The sequence below is a fragment of the Sorex araneus genome, chromosome 2 (assembly GCF_027595985.1).
Source record: "Sorex araneus isolate mSorAra2 chromosome 2, mSorAra2.pri, whole genome shotgun sequence".
Classification (NCBI taxonomy): Eukaryota; Metazoa; Chordata; class Mammalia; order Eulipotyphla; family Soricidae; genus Sorex; species Sorex araneus.
Genome location: NC_073303.1, coordinates 324,447,865 through 324,463,481, shown reverse-complemented (window position 1 = coordinate 324,463,481; position 15,617 = coordinate 324,447,865). Strand labels below are relative to the sequence as shown.

The window sequence follows — 15,617 nt, the reverse complement described above, 5'->3', positions numbered from 1 at the left end:
CACGCAGAATTATACTTTTTATTTGTGATGATGACTTTCATGAACCCCTCTCCTAGTTATTTTCAGGACGGTGAGAGGTTAGATATGGGTGACAGCCGTCCTTTTTTTTTTTAATTTATTCTTTTATTGAATCACCATGTGGAAAGTTACAAAGCTTTCAGGTTTAAGTCCCAGTTATACAATGCTCGAACACCCATCCCTTCACCAGTGCACATATTCTACCACCAAGAATCACAGTATACCTTCCCCCACCGCCCCCACCTCCCCAGAACAGCCGTCCTTTTCACCAACATACATTTCACTGACACAAAATGTTCCCATTCAAGAATGTTGAAATACAGGGCAGTTCTACTTCTCTGAGCTGTCAGTGAAATCAAGGCCTTGTCCATACACACCTGTACACACCTGATGGTGCTTCCCATGTACTCAGCCTCATTTGATCTCTGGCTCACAGTAGAGAGAAAATGTGAGCAGGAAGATACTGTCCCCAGCTCTGCAATAGTCCAAACCAGTGGCGAGCACATGGGAAGGTGTTATTCCAGCCCCTCTTGGCCTGCAGGGGGACACACATCACACAGACTTGGGTGGCTTCTGGCTCCTCCTTCAAGACCTCATCAGTACAAGAACATTTATTCTAAAGACAAGTTTGTCTTCACTGCACTGTCTGCCAACACATAGCACTCAGCCTTTAGGGGAAGTCACTGGCACTTTGCTGCCAGTTCTCAATGGCAGTGTTTAAAAACCAAGAAAGCCCTCATACCCAAATATGTGACTCCACCTACTATAGTGACCCAGGAATCGAGGGACATCGGTCTTCTAACACACTCTCTCACCTCACCTGCACTCCCCCCTACCCATGTCTCTGTCTCTTGTTTCTCTCTGTCTCTGTCTCTCTGTCTGTCTCTGTCTGTCTCTCTCTCTCTCTCTCTCTCTCTTTCTCTCTCTCTCTCTCTCTCTCTCTCACACACACACACACACACACACACACACACACACATAAAGAGCCGTATTCACTGGTGCCATTAGAAAAACTGGCTTTGAAATTCATATTCTTAGTCCTTTGAAGAGGACACATGCTTCCTCCCAGCCATGTTCAGGACTGGTTTTTCTCACTTCAGTTGGCTACTTCCTGACTGCGGAGGCTCCAGCCCCTCATCATGCCGTGGGTTCAGGTTTTATTATCATACTTCAAAGGACTTAGTTGCAGTAACAGCTCCTGACCAAAATCTGACCTCCTTAGACGTTTCACAGGGTGTTTCTTCCCGGCAGAAGAGCAGAGCTGATCAGTTAGTACTCGGAAAGCTCCCGAGCAGTCTGAAGTCATTTACTCAGATAATGCTTATGTTTTTCTTATAGGAAGAAGAACATCACAAGGGAAATCTTCAAAGGTAAGTAAGATAGATGAAAATAATAGTTGGCTATTGAAATGGAAAACTCTTGGTCTTAACCTCTTGGCACATTTTGCTACTGTAGTCTATTGCATTACTCTTTTCAAAATACTTTAAGACTTCTGATAAGGAGTTGCTTTATTATTATTATTATTATTATTATTGTTATTATTATTATTATTATTACATCAATAAGGTGTTTCTTAGTAGTAGCAACAGAGAGGTCATTCCTGTGTCCTCATGTGTTGTATTGTGGTTAGAACTTGCTGTTGTGATTGTACGTGCATTGTGTAGGGCCAAGAGTTATTGTGTTAAGTGGTTTTGAAAAGTGCACAGAAACTGCTCTGTTTTATTTAGAGTCTGGAAAAATTTCATAGTGATAATATTTGAGGCATTTTATATATTTTATATATATTTAAAAGCTCTATATATTAATTATATTAAATATATTTTATATATTTAAAAGAAATAGCTCAGAAGATGGAGCACAGCTTTGCATTCAGGAGACCAGGATTTGACCATTGGTGTTATCTGGTCCCTGAGCACCACTAGGACCAACCCTGAGCACTGAACCATGAGTAGTCTTCAAACAATTCTAGCAGTGACCCCCAAAACAATTAATAATGATGATAAACCCCTTCTAGGGAAATTTATTAAACTATTGCTCAGTAGCAATCCTATTTTGGTGGGGGGTAGGGTGTTGTTGGACGATACCTTGCAATGCTCAGGGACTATTCCCAAGTTCCTGCTTAGGACCCATTCCTAACAGTGCTCAGGTGACCATGTGGTACTGGGGATTGAACCCAGGCTTCCCTCATGCGAAGCTTGTGCTCTTGACATCAAGTTCTCTTTCTGGCTTTCTCGGTAGTAATTACTGAAGTAAATGTAAAAATTGTTGCTATTAATTACTAACCCCATTTTAGTTCAGATGTATGAAAAGCTATGTCTGAATAAGTCAGACAGAACTACATTTGTTTCAGTTTAATCATTAAAAATACACAACTGAGTGTAAAGGATAGAGATTTTCCACATATCCCTCTGCTGGCTCACACCTACCTTTTATTTGAGAAATAAATAGATACTTTTTCCACCACATGGAATTTCTTCTGAGAACAAGTCACTGTTCTCAGATCTTCTCATCTCTGATTTTCTTTAACATGGAGCCCGTGAGCTCCTGTCTTCTGTCCACTTGCCACTAATCAGTTGCCTCCCACACCTAGAATTCCCTCTATTATATCCCTGCCCTCCACATCCCAGCCTCACACAGGCAGGAAGTGCCCAGGGGAGCACCACTCTAGACTCAAACAGCCTTGCTTCAGGTCTACATCCACCTGAGGTTGGCCCTGTGTCCATTCTGAGTTATATGACCACTTTGTGCCTCAGTTTCCCCATCTGTAAACAGGAGGTATTTCGACTTGTTCACAGGTTTGGTGTGTTGATACACATCAAGCAATGCACCCACCCAGGTTTCAGCTGTTTGCTTCTTTTCTCCTGCCTTCTTTCTCGGTCATCCCATGAGGACTTGTAGTGAGCCCCTTTACTGCCCAAGCCATCAACTTGCCATTTCCTCCCTGTACATTATTTTGATTGATCCTTTCTCCATTCCCAAAGGAATCCACTCTGGTAAAATTTAAATTACCAAACTGTCCAAAGTAGGAGCACACCTGTGCCCTGGTCGTTGCTGCCTTCCCTGGGCATGTGGCAATGCCGGGAGTCCCTTCTCCACATCTTCCAGCACCTGCCTGTTGTCCCACATGCTGTGGTTTGAGTCAGCATTGCTTTGTTTCCCTCTGGGCTGCTTCTCCTTCCTGCATGCATGTGGTCTCTGACAATGAAAAGAGGTTCCGGAGGAACAGCATCCCTGCCTGGTGCCTCCAACTGAACGCTGGAACCATTTCTTCCATGAACAGATAAGGCAGATACGGACAGCTGCATGCTGGAAATGTGACAGATTGGGGCTTTCTGTGTCCACAGAGCCCCCTTTCCTCCCCTGAGAATGAGGTTCTGGAGCTGCCACTTCATCCCACAAGTCCAGAGGCAACAGCAGGAAAATCATCCTGTTTCCTTTCAGTCCTAGCGCTGGCCGTTACCAGTTCTCTGTAATTCAGATGACCATTGGTGGTTTGTAGATCATTCCTAATAACAACAAAAGAATCTTTTACCCCTAAAGGGAAATGAGATGAGATGCCCACAGTATTGCTGATAAACACCTGCTTTTTTTTTTTTTTGCCTCCTGGTGACAAAAGCAATTAGCCCTGAGGTGAGAGCCATGTGAGGATCCGTCTATGGGAACATGAACCCCAATCTGGCTTCACTGTCATTAATGGCACCATGGTGGAGTGGCCAGTGGGTTTTATCTGGAGCCTTCTGAAAGCCCAGGCTAGTGTAAGCCTTTAGGATGGCAGATCAACCTTGGAGAGGGTGATTTGTCAGCAGCAACAATGCTCTATATGCCTCTTTTCTCTCTGCTACCCCACCGGAGAGGTTCTGGGGCTGACCTGTCAGCACGGCCATCCTGGGCCTGCCTCCTACACAGGGAATACTCACCACAACTGCTCAGCACCACAGCCTCATGACTCCATGTGCTAGAACTTCCAGCACATTGTACAGGACCTCCAGGTGTCTTAGAGGCAAACAGATAATCATGTCGAATTTAAAATATTAATTTATCACAGCACATCAATTTATTTTTCTTTTGGGGGTCACACCCAGAGATGCTCAGGAGTTATTCCTGGCTTTGCAATCAGGAATCACTCCTGGTGGTGCTCAGGGGACCATATGGGATGCTGGGAATCGAACCTGGGTCAGCCGCATGCAGGGCAAACACCCTACCCGGCGTGCTATCACTCCAGCCCCATGCACCTCAATTTTTAAAAGTTTAAAAGTTTTTAAAAGATTAGTTGGAGTGATAGTTCAGCAGTTAGGGCTTTGCCTTGCACATGTCTGACCTGAGTTTGATTCCCAGTATCCCATATGGTCCCCCAAGCCTGTCAGGTGTAATCCCTGAGTGCAGAGCCAGGAGAAGCTCTAAGCACCAGGAGGTGTGGCCCCCAAAACAAAACAAAAAAAAATGTTTAAAAAGAGACAATTATTTTACTTTCCTACTTTCAATGTTTATACTTATATTTTTATACAAATATTTGGATTGACAAAATCAATATTTCAACTTCCCTCTGAACAATATGAAAAGATCTTAAAATCCATGTTCCATATGTTTGTCTAATATTTTCATGCAAAATATTTTTAAATCTTACAGATCAGTCATAATTTTTTCTCTATCAGCAAATACTCAGGTATGCACCTGCTTAGATCTCACCTACAAAGTTTTTACAATGAAGTACTCTAAGTTTGAAAAATGAAACTTAGAGATATGAACTAAAGTTTAGTATATTAATAAATCTACTTCCAAGTAATGCTTTGGGCCACCGCCCATCCCATATTGGCTACTGCTTTAACTCCCCTAGCTTCACCCCCTGCATGGAACAGAGTGGGTGCCTGGCACGAACAGAGTGTATGGGTAAGAGAGGACAAGAGCTGAGACCTAGTAGAAGATTTGGACAGGACTCCATGGAATTTCGGCTTGAGATAGCATTGGGGGAATAACTTGCCAGCTTGATTGCATATCCCTTTGCCTACAACTCCATCTCCCATTTGCCTTCAGAGGTAGAGCGGGCCACCTATAGATTCTGTCAGTTGACCAAAAGACTGTGAAGGCATTGATCTGTTGCAGTGTGCTCTCTGGCTTCCCCACTGCGGTAAGCTCTGGTCCAGGTCTCCGGTGTCTACACCGGATGCCATGTTGCCTGCAACTGGGGAAACTCCCAGCAGATTGGGAACCAGATGTTCAGCAGCAGCTGAAGGGCCTCGGCCAAGCAGCCACAGGCTACACCAAGCTGTGTCCTCGCTCCAGTGGGTTTGCAGCGCAATTACAGTTGCCTTAAAGCCGGGCCTTCCACTTGTTCCCACAGTATAAGGTGGTTTCTCTCCCGTCCCTGAGCCGATGCTGGGTCACAGAAGCCCATGCACACCCAGAGGGATGCTGCGGAGCGGCCAGAACGTCGCAGGGAGCTGGGCGGGGCGGCATTGGGGTGGTAGCCGCTGACCACTGCTCTCTTGCCTTTCCAGGGCTGTGTCTGTGTCCTCCATGTCCGAGTTCCAGCGCCTGATGGACGTCTCTCCCTTCCTGCCGGAGACCGGTCGGCCGGCGAGCAGCAGCAGAGAGGACATTACTCCTCCCCTGTCCCCCGATGACCTCAAGTACATCGAGGAGTTCCAGCCCAGGGCCTGGGGCGAGAGGACCGCTCGGGGGGAGGCGGGGCGTGAGAGCAGCGCAGACGCCACCTGGTACCTCACCACGAGCATCACCATGACCACGGACACCATGACCAGCCCGGAGCACTGCCAGAGGCCCGCGCTGCGGAGCCACGTCCGCGCCGAGCCGTCGGGGGTGCGAGTGCTGCACAGCCCGCCCGCCGTGCGCAGGGTGGACAGCGTGGCGGGCCCTCCGGAGCCGGCCCCAGGCAGGGCGCAGGGCAACCCCTCGGAGCATGGGGTCGGCCGCTGGCCCGGCACCCCCCGCAGACAGCCCCGGGACGGGCCCCGCTGCGCCCCGCTAGCCTTCGCTGCACCCCTGCACGGCCTGCAGATGTCCAGGAACCTGAGTGACGACATGAAGGAGGTGGCCTTCTCGGCCAGGCCGCAGCGCAGGGACACGGCGTGCCAGACGGCAGGGCCGCCAGCGGCGCGCGTCAGCGTGGGGCTGCAGACCGAGGCAGCGCGGGGCAGCGCGGCCAGACCGGGGCCCGGGAACACGCCCGCCTCATCCCCGTCGCGGGGGCCCAGGGCCCGGCCGCCGGCGCCCAGCGACAAGGGGTCAGCCAGGTTCGAGCGCGCCTGCTGCTCCCCGAAGCTGCCGCGGAGGCCGCCGCCCAGGGCCGAGCCAGCCGCCAGGACCACGCAGGGCTCGGCCTGGGCGCGCTCCACCACCACGCGCGAGAGCCCGGTGCACTCGGCCATCGGTGATGGCCTCTCCAGCCTCTTCACCATCGTCGGGCCCAGCCCCGAGCCCTTCCCGAAGGGCGCGCGCAACGCCTGCCGCTCGCGCTCGGCCGAGCCCCGCGCGCAGCCCAGCCCCGACGCCGGCTCCCGGGGCCGCTCGCCCAGCCCCCGGGGCCCCGGCCCAGACCCGCGGGAGGACGGCGGGGAGGCCGCGCCCGTGCGCCAGGACCTGTCAGCGCCGCCCGGCTACACGCTGGCCGAGAACGTGGCTCGCATCCTCAATAAGAAGCTGTTGGAGCATGCCTTAAGGGAGGAGCGCAGACAGGGCCCCCACGGCGTCCCGGGTCTGAACAGTGACAGCCACACCGCAGAAACGGCTAGAGCCGAGCCAGGGTCCATGGAGGTAATGAGTGCCGAGGGGCCCCGCCGGGCACCCGCCTTTTCCTCTCAGCCGCCCTTGTCCGGGGCTAGACTCCTGCCAGGCAGAGATGTGGGTTTTAAGGGAGAATGGGATGGCAGGACAGCAGACGTAACCTAGTCTAAAGAAAGTGTCATTGTCATCCCGGTAATCTGAGGACACCAAACTGGCCTTTTTTTTTTTGAAGAAGTAGCTCAGGGTTTGAGTCAGGCTAATTTCTCAGTTCTGAGTGACTAATGCTTGTCCATGTGCCTGGGCCTTTTACCTGTGGATATATCTGCCCTCTAGAGTTTATCTTTTCTGATTTACAGTAGTGTTGATTTATACTTCATTTATACTTGAAGTTTGCGCCTCCACCACCAGAGTGCCAAATAAAAGCATTTCTGCAGAGGGAAGACTCCCTGGCAGTGCTGGAGGCCATGGGGTGGTGCCAGGAACAAACACAGGCTCTAGGCATGCCAGGCTGTCTTCTGAACTCTGTCCTTGCCTGTCCTCTACCTATGTTTGTTCTAGGACAGAGAGGTGGGGAGAGGGGGAAGAGAGAGACAAACAGACGGAGAGAGGAAGGGGGATGAAGTACCAGGCATCAAGGTGAACCTTCCTACTGGAGAATATCAGACGGTGCTGGAAAAGGCCCAACCAAACATAATAGAAAGTCACAGTAGGAGCCTCACCTAGACCAGCTGAGTGCCAGTGTTGTCTTCAGGACAGTGTAGCATTCAGCTCTCAAAGCCTGGCCCTCCTGGTGACCACGGAGAGTCCAGGCCAAGTAAGACACAAGGGTCAGAGTGATAGTAAAGTGCATAGGCCAACCTGGGTTGGGTCCCCAGCATCCCATATGGTCCCCCAAGCACCAGCAGGAGTGATTCCTGAGTGCAGATCCTGGAGTAAGTCCTGAGCACTGCCACGTGTGGCCCATAAACAAAAACAAACAAGAAAGCCATGTAAGACAAATGTTGGGCTCCAAATCCCCCGCCTCATGCACTGTGATTATCAAGGCCATCCCCTTTCACAGCACATGCTAGAGCATGTGGCCCCATGTTATTTTGCCTCTGCTCACATTACTCACCAGCCAACTTTAAATTCCCTGCCAGTGCATAGCCATGCATGATGGATTGGCACTATGCCACCTGAGAATACACTCTTAAGCACCAGAGGCCACTCACAGGGTAGAAGGCTTTGCATACTGGAGGCCTGGGTTCAATTCCAGGCACTACATGTTTCCCTGTGTGTGACCGGGGTGGCTCAATACAATCCTTCCCCCACCTCCACCCCACCCCCAAAAGTTCTTTCTTTCTTTGCTTCAAAAATGGGCAAAATAAAACAAGGCTGGATGGTGTTGTTGGAGGTGAGAAATGTGGCAGTGCCAGCCTGGGGGCTTGAGCCCACAGAAAGGCATTGTCCAGCGATGATCTCACTTAGGCTTGGGAGTGAGTGGTCTGGAGGGACCGGGGGTCTAGACCCAGTGCCATTCTCAGCAGCTGCTGAAGTGAGAGGAAAGAGATCTTCCCCTGCGGTTGCCAGCTCCATCTTCCCCCTGTGACCTGGGCAGCCCCTAACTCACAAGTATGGGGAAGGGGAAGATGTTTATTCCTGTGACCTCCTCCACCTTCAATCCCACAATTCCTTTCAATAGGGATCAGTGATGGGCAGTTTTTCAGTCTGTCTGAGCAGTATTTAACTCAAAATACAGAATTTAAATCTGGAACCAAGTGCAATTAAAAGCATGTGAAATTGCAGTAACCTACAGAAATGGCACTGCTCTATGGTATAATTTGATACTGGTTGTGCGTCAACTACATCACTCCAGAGATGTAGGTCCTTGAGCTGTTCTGAGGAGCACAAATAGAAATAGCTGTTCTCAGGGGAAAGTGTGTCAGATTTCAGTTACCCATTCCTCAGGTAAGTGACTGGTTTCTGTGGAAAGAGTTCAAGTGCAGTTGTTTCTGGTTTCTGTGTGTGTGCGTGTGTGTGTGTGTGTGTGTGTGTGTGTGTGTGTGTGTGTGTGAGCCGCACATGCGTGTACCCTGCCTTTTTGTGTCTCTGGAAGAATCCATTGATACTACCTTTGTTCCAAAGCATTAACTGATGGTATCTGTGGAGTCCATTTCTATTAGACAAACTAGAATTTGCTTAGGAACCAAAAGAAAAACGGTGCCTTGTGTGTCTAACTGAATGCTGTAAGTAATATATAGATAATATGAAGAAAAGGGTTTGATGACTGAGCGTAGCACTAAGACATGAAAATGGTTGGGTCCCTATGGAGCTGGGCTCACCCTTTTGGCCCTCTCTCAAATGTCTAAATTTAGATTTTCTTCTCTCTCACTGCATTTGATATCAAAAGACAATTGGCCAAGCCTAAGAGGGTTAGGAGGATTGTATCCTAGGCGGAGCATTCATTGTCAGCCTTTTAATATCTTAGGCTCTTGTTTTCCTTTTCTGACAAATAATTCCAGTGCCAGGAATTATTCCTGACTTATATAGACTTGGATATTAGTCCTGGGGGGAGGTGGTGTCCAGCCTGTCACTCATCAGCTTTGTAGGAGTTCCAGGTCTCCTTCAAGGTCACCAGCATTGTTCTGATCTCCCAGTCTGTTCTAAACACCCTGTTGTGGAGTCTCTCCCCAAACCTGCACTTGAACACACAGACCCAGGGGTGACATTGGTGATCCCTCACAGGAACGTGCCCCATAGGAATAACCCCCTCCCTTGCTCCCTCCCTCCCACCAGCTTTGGACTCCTGCCCTCTCTCCAAGTTCTAGCGTCCAGGCATCAATGTGGACAGGAGTGCTGCGGAATCAGCAGAAAATGCCACAGTTGTTCTTCCCTCCCTCGTCTCAGTGCTGAATACAGGGAAAGTTTTCAGTGTGAGCAGCGGTTGCTCCGTTGTTGTAACTAAAAGCAGTTGTTTCAAGGTCTCTGTTCAGACACAGTGGTGCAGGCCATGGGGTGTTGGGGAAGTGAGAACCAACTGTGCATGGTAGAAGCTGTGTGCGTGGCCTGGCAGATGCCCTCTGTGCACTCAGCCGGAGCCAGGAGGACCGGCCCATGGTACCTGGACTTTGTTGAAACTTCATGCGTCTCCTATGAACCCTTCCTGGAACTGCCAGCAACTCACTGACTTGACACCTGGACTGTTCTTCTTTTGTACAAAGCACTTTCCAACCTACTTGCTTTTCTTTTCTCTGTCTGTTCTGTCCAGAACCAAACTGTCTTACTAACCGCCCCTTGGGGATCTAGCCCGGCCTGCCTCACGCCGTAAGTTCTCCTTTCCTTCTTTCCATGTCATCCACGTGGGGCATCTGTGTGGCTCAGGGTTGGCACTTGTCACTCAGAAATGGCTGACTTGTCTCAAGCGGACTGGCTCCATCGAGAGGTGACTGCCCACACTGCAGGGGCCCATCTGCAGGAACAGATCGGTGGCCTGGTGGTGACAGCTCCCCACAGAGCCAGGCTCTGAGGTGATGAGCCCCCTGCTGTGGATTCTCTCACTGCAGTTTGCAGCCCATCTGATCTCTGAGGGGTCAAAGGAGGTCTCTGGAGACCGGACAGTCTTTGACACAGAGATCTAGCCATTCTGGCCCCACTGTCTGCTCCTGTCCCCCAGCATTTGGAGCCATGCGCACTGCCACAGGCTGTGATGAGGTAAATTGCACCTTGGGGCTCAGCATCTCTATAACAAGAAATCAAGTTAGATGTTTCTTGCCCATCCAGGCAGTCACCCCAAATAACATCAGAAATGCTTTATGAATACAGGTTGAACAAATAACAAAGTGTGGGAGGCCATTGCCTCAAAGGCCACCGAGGATCAAGTGCCACACATAGGCTGCTTCTGTGGCCTTGTAGGCAGAGCCCCATTGGCTCATATCACTAAGGAGCAGTTGTCTGGAACTGACACTCACACACCCTTTTCTCCTCTGGAAGGTGTCCAGCTTCGTGACATAAACCCCCATTCACTCAGCCGCTGCTGGGGGGTACCAGGCACAGTAGGACAATAAAAACCTGCACACAACAGTCCCACAGGACACGGACCTATGCTTTCCCCTTTCCCGCACCATCCAACACACAACAGACACATCACACAGTGCATTCTTTGAGAACATAGCCCATAACAGCACACACACACACACACACACACACACACACACACTCAATTGCTACTTCACTAGAAGACACAAAACCACAAAACATCAACCTCAGGTCCCCTCTTGCCCTGGGGTGAGGTGAGGACTCAGCTCCCCACTGCTTTTAAGTTCTGCTGCCAGTGCCCTGCGGGGTGTTGCCTGGGTGAGGTAATTCTGGTTGTCATGGCTGCCATTAGCATAAGCACTCTGTGGAGGCTGCTTCCCCCTCTTCACATCAAGTAGCAGCCATAAAAGGGCGAGGAGCACTGAATATCCTTAAGGTGCAGTTTCCTTTATCTGCTGACCCCCACAGGAAGGCGGGGAATCACCTCTCTTCTTCCCTCTTCTGGGAACACGGGCGCTTTGTGTCTTCACCATCCATCTTTGCTCCCCCGTTCTAGGGCCGTCAGCAGCGCCAGCTGCCACTTCCCACCCCATTCACTGTGCTTCATTGTGGTCTGCATCAACACTTGTCATGTCTCAGTCCTCCATCTTGCTTCCTGCCTGGCTGTGCAGGTCTTCTCTTCGTCCTTCCTCATCACAATGGTTGTCCCTCTCAGCTTTCCCTGGCTTACCATATGGACAGGTGGAGTCCACCTGGGAGAGCACACAGTTTCCTCATGCTCCAGCTCTTTTCATCTCTGTGTGCCAGCAGACACCAAGTCCAGGGTCCTGGTTTCCTCAGATGAGCGCTAAGGATGGGTTCCACAGTCTTTAAAACCGAACAAGTAGCCGTGACCCTTGGGAAGCAGGGTGATGGGGATTTTTTAAGAGCTGTGTGTCTTGCATCAGCTGTTCTCTGGATGAGTCGGAGTCTACAGCGTGAGCACTCAGATTCCTTAGCTGCCACGTGAAGTCATTAAAGTCAGCAAGACCCAAATTACCATTTCTGCCAGCAGTCTTTTTCCATGTTGTGGGAGTTTGTTTAACCCACTGCCAGTCAGTTTGGAATAAACAGTAGCAAAGTTTGTTTGTTCTGAGGCGAGTCTCAGTGCTGATGCAGCTGAAACACAACACAACAGGGTTGAGGGAGGAGTCACAGTAGCTGAGTGGGTCCTTGGGAAAAGTCCAGATGATTGGGTCAGCTACATCGGGAAAGACGTGGACCCCACAGCCACCTAGCCTTCCCCACTGCTAATGCGCACTGTCAACCTGTCCATTTCACAGCCTCATCATGATCTGAGCATTTCCCTCATTGATCATGCATTGGATACTTACCATCTTTATATATCTCCAGGAGCAAAATATTCACTAACATGCAATGGAATCGCTCCTGATTGATGGCATTTAACCCGAGTTTGTTGAGAAGTGTTTGTAGGGGCTGGGGGGGGGGGGGTCATCCCCTGAGCTGGCGGTGGGTTGTGAGTAACTCTGTCTTTTTCTTTCTTAACTTTGAAGGAACTACCTTGTTCCGCACTAGCTCCTTCCCTAGAACCCTGCTTCTCCAGGCCCGGAAGACCAGCAAACCGCCGCCCTCCGTCCCGTTGGGCCCCACATTCCCCCACTGCCTCACTGGTTCCGCTCCCTGGAGACCCGGCTTTGCTGGAGGAACAGGGCGATGAGGAGCCGCCTGGGGAGAAGCCCCACCTGTGACGTGATGCAAGTTTGCATGGATTGTCACGGAATAATTCACTGATTTGCAAACCCGACACCATCGTCATCAACCAAATGCTGCCCCAAAGGAGAGATCTAGTTTCCTAAGGTCAAAGAATGTTTGAACACACACACACACACACACACACACACACACACACACAGCTGCTGAATGTTCAACCTGTGAAACTGAGATGTTTCTAGAATGAAACAGTAAACGTGCCTGTAATAACTTAATTTTTTCATAACTCAGAAAACTATTTTTGTCTCCATCTTTTTTATGCACAATATATTAAACAATAAAGGGTAAATAAGATATAAATAAATTTAAGATATAAACGTTTTCAAGATCTACCTTTTAAGAGATTCTGAACTCTCGCACTCCCGAGACGGACTGCCTCTCCTCCATTTGCACTTTCCCGTTTTGCTTTGGTTTCTTTCCACATTGAGGTTGAGTGTTTTAAGTTCCTTTCATTTGGTCAATGTTGCTATTCTCTGAAGACTCTTTGAAAGGCTCATGACTGTCTGAGCCGATGAACTCTTTGGAGTGGAAAGCCATGAAGCCAGTAGACATGACAGATGCCCTCTGGACTGAAGGGGACAAGCCAGGATGCTTTTGAAGGTATAGCGTCCTCAGCCGGGCTGACAGAATCCGCTGCATAATCCACGTATCCTACTCGACCTGCACGTCCTCGGGTCCGAAGCACCGCGGTGCATGTACATGCTGCTACCATGTTCTCCCATAGCCTCCTTGTGTCTGTCTGCTGTAGGATGTTTTAACCCCCTTGTCCTGCACTTTCACTGTTGTCTTCTAGCATTGATGATTCTACCACCATGGCATTTTTTTAAGTTATTGTTAAAGAATTAATTGGCAATATACAGTGTTTACTCGGAAATTTTCTTGTTTAAGGACAAACACTACAAAATGTGAGGATACCAAATTGAAAGAAAGAATGGTGCCTCAGAGTCTGTACAGGACGATGACAAAGTAGAAATAAAGTCTTTACGAGATGGCAGCCGGGCCCTGAGCCCCTGTTTCTTGTGAACCTCCATCTTTCCCTCAGGACTATAAGCATAACTTCTTCTGCAGCCGGAAGAAGGGGGCGGGATGTTGTGGACAAGAGGGACCAGGGGCAGGTGGGGCCAGAGGTAATACCTGCCTACACAGCCAATGGAAGGCTGTAGAGGTCTGATCACACTGCAGTTTCTCGGAGCTAAGAGGATCAGAAGGTAACTTCAATTTCCCTGTTAAAAGAAGGAGTCCATGGGCTAGAGTGATAGGGTGCTTGCCTTGCATGCAGCAGGCCAGAGTTTAATCTTCAGCACCTTATAAGGTGAGCCTGCAAGAGTGATCCCTGAGCACAGAGCCAGGAGTAAGCCAGGTGTACTGCCAGATGTTCCCTAAAATAAAAAAAAAAAAAGAAAGAAAATCAGAAGAGATAGTACATCAGGTAATGTATGTACTTGCTGTGCATTAGGCTGGCCCAGGTTCAAGGGAGAGAAAAAAGAAAGAAGAGAGAAAGAAAGAAAGAAAGAAAGAAAGAAAGAAAGAAAGAAAGAAAGAAAGAAAGAAAGAAAGAAAGAAAGGAAAGGAAGGAAGGAAGGAAGGAAGGAAGGAAGGAAGGAAGAAAGAAAGAAAGAAAGAAAGAAAGAAAGAAAGAAAGAAAGAAAGAAAGAAAGAAAGAAAGAAAGAAAGAAAGAAAGAAAGAGGAAGGGAGGGAGGGGAGAGAGAGAGAAACCAAGAAAACAGGAAAGAAAGAGCAAATGGATGGTTTTGCTGTCCCCAGGCAGTACCAGGTGCCATCTCTGATTTTTAACATTGAAAGGGCAAATGGTTGGTACAAGGAAATTGATTATCCAAAAGGTATGTGTGCCGGCCTCTCTCCCTCACAAGAAGCAAATGACTCCAGAGCAGAGATTCTCGTCTTGATGCTAATCGGTCGCTCTGATACTCAGATGCAGCCCAACCAGTTAGCACTTGATGGAGTCAGAGTATAAAGAAATGGTGTTGCCAGCCACGGAAGAGCAATTTCAGGCTGAAGCTTTTCAGCTTTAGTGTTTCATTAAGTCAACAATTTTCCTGTTATCTCAATGGATTAATGGAAAAAGTACTGTTGCCATTATCACCACATTTCCACCTCTAACCCAAAACATTTTCAAATAAAAGGAAAACATGATTTTTCATTCACTTTGGAAAAGTTGGGGTGAATATGGAAAAACTGGTGCTCTGTTGTGGGAACATAAAACAGTCTGGCCATTTTGGGAAATAGTATCATACGGTGCTTTTATGGTGAGAATGGCCACATGAAGCCAGTAATTAAACTTTGGGAATTCCTGAAGGAGGTAAAAGCAGTGTCTCAGATATTTGCATATTCATCATCACAGCAGCACTATCCACATCAGCCACCAGGTAGAAACTGCCCAGATGTCTGTCAGCTAATAAATGGATCAATTCACTGTAGTGTATACACATACAACAGACTAGTCTTCAAACGGAAGAGATCCTGATGCATACTTTATGTGAATCAAATTTATGTGATTCTTGAGAACTCTGCTCAGTAAGAGAAGTCATTCACAAACATGGTAAATGGGGTAGGATTCTACTTATTTGAGGTACATAGTATGGTCAACCTCAGAGACAGGGGAGTAGAGAGTAGAATAAGGGGTAAAGGAGAGGAAAGAGTGAGACTCAAGCAACCGTGGTGATGGTTGCACAATCTGAATGTACTTAATGCCATTGAACCCACTCTTAAAAGACGAGATGAAAGACCAGAGAGATAGTACACAGATAACCCAGATTCCATCCCTGGCGCCCATGTCAGAAGGAAGGCTGAGTTCCATCCTGGCAGGCATTCACTCCCTCATGGTCTGAGCACCACCAGGAGGAAGGCTGAGTTCCATCCCTGACAGGTATTCACTCCCTTGCGTAGCCCCATGGCCTCCAGACAAGGAACAAGGAGTAAGCCCTGAACACTGCCCCAAAAACAGAAACAAAAACAAAGAGAAACTCTTTGAGGTGGGTTAAGGAGATGGCACAATGAGTGTAGCCTATGCCTAGCGACAGTGCCTGCACCATGAGGCTGAGTTCCATCCCTG

At 48.9% G+C, this 15,617-nt stretch overlaps 1 protein-coding gene across 3 annotated transcripts in view; it reads left to right on the top strand.

Annotated features, from left to right (window-relative positions):
• The window catches only part of MTCL1 (microtubule crosslinking factor 1), a 133,216-nt gene extending 119,679 nt beyond the window's left edge, over window positions 1-13,537 (top strand). For 2 of the 3 annotated variants that reach the window (XM_055125794.1, XM_055125795.1), the window contains 4 exons: window positions 1,357-1,388; window positions 5,514-6,789; window positions 10,007-10,062; window positions 12,327-12,492. In XM_055125794.1, coding sequence (XP_054981769.1) covers window positions 1,357-1,388; window positions 5,514-6,789; window positions 10,007-10,062; window positions 12,327-12,348 — 1,386 coding nt within the window. In that variant the 3' untranslated portion in view covers window positions 12,349-12,492. Of the gene's footprint in view, window positions 1-1,356; window positions 1,389-5,513; window positions 6,790-10,006; window positions 10,063-12,326 lie in introns of all 3 variants that reach the window. The other variant, XM_055125793.1, reaches the window with a different exon arrangement.
• The last annotated feature ends 2,080 nt before the right edge of the window (window positions 13,538-15,617 follow it).